Raw genomic sequence first — 7607 nt, 5'->3', positions numbered from 1 at the left:
ATGAATTTGGAATTGTGCATGATTGATTTTGTATGAATCCATGACACGTGCATCGAAATCAGACAACCAGCAAGTTAGATTGACAGAAAATGCTGTTTCAGTACAACTCTGCAGAAAACGTCTGTCGCAAACTTTTCAACTGCATAAAGTGGGAGGGAGTAGGTGTGGATCAATCCCCCGGATGAAGCTACGGTTAGAGTCAAGTGGTCGACCATACAAGTACAAGCATACACTGTAGGGTTGCAAAAATCTCGCGCACCTTCATTGGTGAGTTGCTAGAACGCTACGGATGACGTTTTCTGAGCTACTGACAACAGAACTTCCTGAAAACTGAACATTCGCAGGACGTTTTGGATGAGAAACCCGTTAGTTTTAAGGTGTCTAGAGAAGACTGAAAAAAGCCCCAGCACTGGTACAACAGTTCAAAAAGCATATTTGTAAAGGATAAAGAAGCGATCAAAATCTTAAAAGAAAATTTTTCGCAACTTCAAACGTTTTCAGATGTTAATGACGGAATTTTGCAAAGCGTCTGGGTATGCAAAATGTTACGCCCCAGAAACACCTTGGGCGCAAGTGTTGCATAACTCGAGGTTACGATGATACTATACTATAAATTCTAACTTTCTGGTCACAAAACGACTCATCACAAACCACTCCAAAATCTCACCCTACTGGTTTGAGTAAACACAACTGTGGGACCTTGGAAAGTTGCTTACAAATTTACTCCCTCATTGAGAATGAGCAATTTTTCAACATTCATCCGTTCTTCTCAAAGAGCAGTTTTCCATGACTTCTCTGTTAAATACCGAGTTCGGCCAGTGATTCATCAATGTCTATATTTCAGGTTCAGCCGACCCAAGTGGGTTTAACCTGGCACAAATTCTGACAAAGCGGATGAGGTTTTTATTTTCTTAAAATCTCCTCTTTCCATTCAAATTACATGAAACCGAGACGAGATTTTACCGGAAATGAGCTACCGAACTAAAGTACGTAGTTGTCGGCCCCATCACTAAAAATATTGGAAAGAGGGATAATGTTTCGCACAGATTTGGTGGAAATTTTGCCACAAAAAATTTTTTGAACCCGCAGGCAACGCCAAAATTTTTCCAATGAGCGCTGGTTGACCTACTGTGCACCATACTACAAGTACACTTGATAAATGAGTGTTTTAAACGGAGCAAACTCTTCCTCATAGACAGCATGCTCATTTTTCAACCATATTTTGTACTTATTATTCAGTATACTGATGGAAAGCACTCTACAGTCGTTAATTCATATGATATATGAAGTATTGTAGAATTACATTCTCAATCGGCTTCGTGGAACAAACATCACTCCAGATTATTGAATGAAAAGGCGACGGTTTCGGTTTCGACGCGAAGCAGAAATGGGGTAGATAAAATCTAGGACAGAAACTAGCAAACAAGTGGGTCGTTTAGTTCTACAGGTCGTAGAATGGATACCTAGATGAATGTAGATGATAACCACAAAACAGATTAATTACATCGTGCTTGTATGCTACAGGGTCGATTATCTAGAGTGTAGACACCAGAGGTAGCTAGTTAGGACCACCTATTTGTTATAGCTTTCAAAATTTAGATAACTATTCCGTCGCTCTCTTGTGAAAATTGCACCAAACCCTTTCCCTGTGCACTCCATCGACGAGAAATCTTCCAACTGATTAGTCTTCTGACTAACCCAAAAGGTCTTTCAAGTGGTGTAGTTAGACTGCAATTACAGGCAGCATCACATTCTGCACGTGAGCCGATAACGTGATCTGAAGCTCCATTAAATGGAACTTCTGGGGAGCTGCATCATTTTGGATTCAGTTGCATAACTGTCACAAAATCTCTGTCGTGGAGATCGACTGAGGTTTTGACACAAACAACGGAAAGCTAAAAACGTATACTCAATGTCTCAAATTCGATAACATGGGATCCCCTTCACATTCCCCTACACAGTCGCTGATGGTCAGCCATTATCTTCGGCTTGTCAAAAACTAAGAGTTCCAACTTATTTTAGGTAAGCCGACCACAGATAAACCATTTCGAAAAAGCCCAAAAGCCTCCGTCCAATAGTAGTTGGTTTGCAACTACTCGCATAACAGATCCAGGTGCTTGATTATTACAGCTGATATTTTGCATCTTATTGGTATAGTATTCTTCAGTTGGTAACCGACAGTGGAACTTTGCATGCGCGTAGCCAGGTAAATCTGACCTACTTAACTATTCTGCAAGTGTCAGCAAAGTACACTCATTTGCAAACTATTTGGTTTTTCGAGAGGCTCACCTGGTTGAAGGAAACTTGGGGACTGCGCCTACCTGACGGGGCCCAAGAAGGGCGAAACTAGTCAAGGGCTGTCGAGGAGCTTTCATCAACCTTATGAGTAGTGCATTACAAAAATATATATGTATCGCGATATCTCGAATATCGTAGCAACTGAAACATGAGGCGGCCTGGTGTAGCACATTTAGTTGCCTGGAAACATCAAAACCGAGAGATTCATCTGGATTCCAGGTGAGTCTCTCGAAAAACCAAATTAGTTTGCAAATGAGTGTAGTTCGCAGATTTCGTGCAATTTTGTTTCATGTAGAACATAAGGTTGCCGGAAATTCGGGGACTGCACCTACCTGATGAGCCCCAAGAAGGGCAAAACCCGTCGTGGGCTGTCAGGGAGTTTTCAGCAACCTTACGAATAATTCCAAAAGTATATCAGCAAAGTAGCTTGTCTGCAGAAAAAAGCATTGTCATGCATTAATTATTCTGTCTCTTTCCTCGGAATATTGTATGGGTAATGCTTAAGCTCTGAAGACCATTAAACGAATATGCTGTAGAAATTACTTCAGAAATACTGGGTTATGCAACATCACTGGTGCTTTTCCTTAACTCGAACGGACTTATAATTGATCATCTATGGAGTTGTTTGCCATTAGATTTGTTACTCCTAACAACTGAGCCATTATTTCTTTGTCCCTGATTTGATCTGATTCTGATTCTGCACATGATTGGTAATGTATGCTCACCTGGTTTCTCAGTTGTACCTTGATGAGGAAAAATATTTCGTCCGTAGGGATATCAGATTCCTGGAGCAACACTCATGACATAGGCTTGACGAATGATGTTATTTTCATGTAGCCGTTAAAAGACGTGCATGCTTTGGGCGGTTTTCGATTAGCAAAACTCAGTCAAACCACTAGTTTCGTGAGTGATACGGAGTCGAATTCGCACACACAAGCCCCAGTTCATCTCGATTTGAGCGTTATCAAATGGAGATCAAGTGTTCTCTTCCCCATTTTACTGACTTTCAAAACCGTCACCTTGGGGAGATATCTTGGTGAGAGAGGTTTGTTACATATAGGAAAGTACCTCATATGGATCGAAAAAAACAGCTTCTTTTGACAAGCTATTTTGCTTATTAAGCTATTTTTATAGAGAATAATGTGCGGAAATAAGTGGTGGTATAAGGGAGAATTTCCTAGTCAGTCTAGTTTCAAAACTCTGAATGCTTCTACGGGTGCAGGATGATATGTCGACGCATCGTGCGCCGAATGTAATCGACAGGCTGCTAAACATGGAAAAAGTAAGCCAATTCTACGAAGATAATTTACAGTACTACTGCAAAGATAATTACCATCAGTCCTAACAGCAAGCCACATAAGAAGCATTCATTGACGTAATCATGGAACCTTATCAATAGAAACGTTGGGGCTACGTGAAACCATCTTGTGTGTGAAACAAGCTATTAACAGAACGTTTTGCCAATTTCTTCAAATTTTCTTCAGTAAATCGATGGACATTTTTATAATCATCTTACAATGACTCTGAGCAATGCAGTAAGCGAAGAAAGCTAATAACCCTCTTGCCGAAATTCCGTACTACGGTGTGCCTTCAAATCGTCCATGCTTATCTCAAGGGATGGCCAACAGGCCTCATAGGAATTTAGAAGTCACTACGAAGCACGCCCGAACGCTAAAATCCAGTGACCGTCTGATGTGGTTCACCAATATAAATATATTGGTGGTCCTAAGGCAAGAGTTTCTGAGTAGCCAAACGAGTCGTCATACCCCCTTTATCAAGGAACGGTCACTACAATAATGATGAAATCCACAAACCCATCTCACTGAAACTGCTTAAAAGAATTTCGACTGCTGTGTGTGGACGAACGATAAACGAACGGTAAGACATCTCCGCAACCGCCCATGGTGCAGTTTATAACTCGACTTGCAACTCGAATCAGATTTAACCATTCAGACGGTAAGATTGGTGTGGACCTGTAACAGATTCTTACTTTGAGTGACAACACAATAATGTCGTGAGTCCAGGTTATTACTATGTTGTGTGGTCTTTAGACCCAGGACTTCTGTGGGCAGCACTGCGACCGCAGAACCGTCCCAAAATGTGCAGCTCGAAATGTGTGCATGTGAAGTTGAAAAGCGCTAGCAGCATTCAACTTGAATAGTGCGGAATAATTACATCTACAGTTATATTTGATTGCAGTTGGCCGTAGAATGTTTCCCTTAAACCAGTGACAATAACACACATCGTGGAGAAAGTTTATGAAATTTACTTTGGTTACACGCAAATGTTGTGGAAATAATTGCGCGGAGATTGTCCTTCGGTTACAGATGAAGGAAGGCACAGATACTCGAGTGTTGACTGACGCACGTACACGAACTATTTAAGACCATGAGAGTAACAAATGAGTGAGGGCTGTTGTTTGGAATTCGTACAGACATGTAAATCACATAAGCCTTACAGTGCAGAGAAGAACAAACACACCGAGATAGTATGGAGAGCAGAAATGCAACCGTTTAGACGGGTAGCTGCCACAACACACATGTTCACGTGCGATAGTCACGCTCGCACCAGACTAGTGGACTTGTGCCTACGTGTCGCTAACCCACCAATGATGTGGTGACACTGGTAGGGACGTTTCATTGGTCTGGAAAAGACGATCGATTTCAAAGAAAGCAACTCCTACAATCAGGACCGTGTGCCATTCCGACGCTCGTTGTTGTTCACATCAATCCGTAAACATGGTAAAACAGATCTGCACAAAAGTACGTTTTCTATATGCCGTAGACCTTCAGCTATCGATAAACCGCGCGTTGACTAATAATACCCTAGTATTTGTAGATTTTCGTATAATTTTTCAAAATTTTCATACTTATTTACAGGCCGAACTGAATAAGGAAGTCAGCGGAAATTCAGGCAAACTAGTAGTGATAGATTTCTATGCCGAATGGTGTGGGCCATGTCGCGCAATCGCCCCGAAAGTTGCCAGTATGGCGGAGGAGTTTAAGGATGTCGTATTTCTCAAAGTTAATGTTGATGTTGGTGAGGTGAGTTTTATGGTTGTTACATCGTCCGTGTATATATATATATATGATGATGATGATGATGAGAATCGCATGGTACGTATAATAAATAATATATTTTACATGCCCAACGTCAGCCGTTGCTGCACGCATGGGTGCACTCTAGTTATTTTCGCTGTTCTTCTGTTATTCCATAGACAATATCACCTCGAAATACGCGAAGTCAAAAGGGAAGAGTGAGACATGAAGCATAATTCTTAGACGCGTCGTTGTTGGAGCGTATTTTCGGGTTTGTGAACGAGCAGATCTGGGGAATAAGAAATGGTTTCTAGCGGTAAACAGACAAAATTCAGCTGGATTACGCCTACCGAAGGCATCAGGACTCCTAGAAACAGATCTGCTACCACATCAGGTACAGACCTACACCTCGCCCACTAATCCGAATCCGAATGCCCTATACGAATAACTCAATAGATGTTTCTTGAATGATGGACGTTTTTCCTGTTGGTCTTGTAGAACCTCTGAAACAGTTGCGTGAGAAAACACCGATGCACTACGACAATTCAGTCCATCTAATACTGTATTATCAGGCTAGCGCTTCTGCCGATGTGACCCAACTAGATGCAGTGCGCACAAGAGCTCGCATTTGAATTCTACGACATACTACATAGATTATAGTACCATGGTGTACTTTCGCAGACACTAGGCCTGTCAGTGGGGTTTATGCACATAGGGTTTCGTTACTGATTCTGCAATATCCTGACGAGGGTCGCGAAATCGCCCATACAATGGGTTTTGGGAATAGTTTAATTGGACCGGGAGAGACGAACTTTGACCCACCGCGAAACACTGGATACTTCTGAATGATTTTCGGCTGAAATCTGGTTGGATCTCCACCGTTAACTTAGGATGTGTGTAGCCGTCACTCTTGGGTATGCATTGTTTGTCACTAAAGGAATCCAGATTACCTACCTGCACCTACGCTCACCCGGTGTAAAGAGTCACATTTTCAATCGAATACCCGCAAGCAGTTGGTATGTGCAATGATGTAACGTTGGCCGAAATGACTCCTCACACCGAAAATTCTCCGACTTACTCGACCATTCCCACAGCAGATTAGATCCACAGTTTTCACCGCGAAGTCCATCGTCATGGACAAAACTCCTCTAGCTACCCCATAATTTTGTGCCATTCAAAGTGATACGCTATGTGGTAATATTATCGATCCCACAATTTTTATAGGTGCGCTGGGACCAAACACTTGGCATTGTAATTAGCCTATGGTATTCGGTGCTGATAAGCGTACAGTTAGTGAAATTAGGGTAGTTCACTCATGCATCTGTAAAATGCATATGATGGATGCCGTCACGCGTCCATGCTAGTGGATCACTGATACACCGACCTGTAAAAATAGTCGTTTAGACTATAGGTTATCTTAACACAACACCCATAAAGATATAACCCATTACCTTTCTTCTTCTCTACTAAAAACAGGAGCTTTCAAAAGCATACTGTATCACGTGCATGCCCACCTTCGTGTTCTTGAAAGGTGGAGAAAAGGTGGATTCCTTCAGCGGGGCCGATGAAAAGAAGCTGCTTGAAATGGTGAAAAAGCACAAATAGACGGAACACGTCGTTGTCGTGCAAAGCTCCTAAAGAACACCAACCTCGGAGTACTGAATGCACAACGCAACCAAATCGTATTTTTTATGTCTTCGCTTGCAGTACGTTTTAACGAATGTGGATTTATTCTGGTCCTCTTCTCACTAAAAATATAATCTGTGAGTTTATGACAAAGGTCTGTTTCAAGTGAAACCTGCGGATAAGGATGCCTTCGGGTGTGTGCCTTATAATGGCCTACATTTTGTCTATGAATTGAGTCATGTCTAGGCACGTGGCTGTCAGCACATAGGGTGTTCAAGCACCGAAACCTGTGTTAAACTATTTATTCATTTATATTTCTTGACTCCACCGACAAAGGAATAATTGGTAACCATGTTTCTTTCTCGAGTACAACACTGTTCTTCGTTACTGTTGCATTTGCGCCACTCAGATGCTCTATTATTGCGTATGGCGTCAACTAAATTAAGCTCCAGCTGAATTCCGTACAGTTGAGACAGACGGAACCATAGCAACTATATGGGTTGCTTTGACTTGCACAGTGCAGTACGTCAGTTTGATTAGACTAATTGTGGTAGAATATATGAGCAGCGAAATCGGACTTCCTTTGGATAACATAGATTAAACTTAACTCAGCGAACAAACGCTGCGTATTGATCTACATATAAA

The 7607-nt window shown here is 41.8% G+C and overlaps 1 protein-coding gene across 1 annotated transcript; it reads left to right on the top strand.

Annotated features, from left to right (window-relative positions):
• Positions 1-4956: 4956 nt before the first annotated feature.
• On the top strand, positions 4957-7116 carry T265_07758 (hypothetical protein; the record flags this gene model as incomplete). Its single annotated transcript, XM_009173363.1, has 3 exons — positions 4957-5060; positions 5178-5342; positions 6813-7116. The coding sequence occupies 3 exons, from the start codon at positions 5037-5039 to the stop codon at positions 6939-6941; spliced, it is 318 nt and encodes a 105-aa protein (XP_009171627.1).
• Between the last annotated feature and the right edge of the window lie 491 nt (positions 7117-7607).

This window comes from Opisthorchis viverrini (assembly GCF_000715545.1).
Source record: "Opisthorchis viverrini unplaced genomic scaffold opera_v5_183, whole genome shotgun sequence".
Classification (NCBI taxonomy): domain Eukaryota; kingdom Metazoa; phylum Platyhelminthes; class Trematoda; order Opisthorchiida; family Opisthorchiidae; genus Opisthorchis; species Opisthorchis viverrini.
Note: the sequence above shows the minus strand (reverse complement) of the source record. Positions and strands in the feature narration are given on the sequence as shown.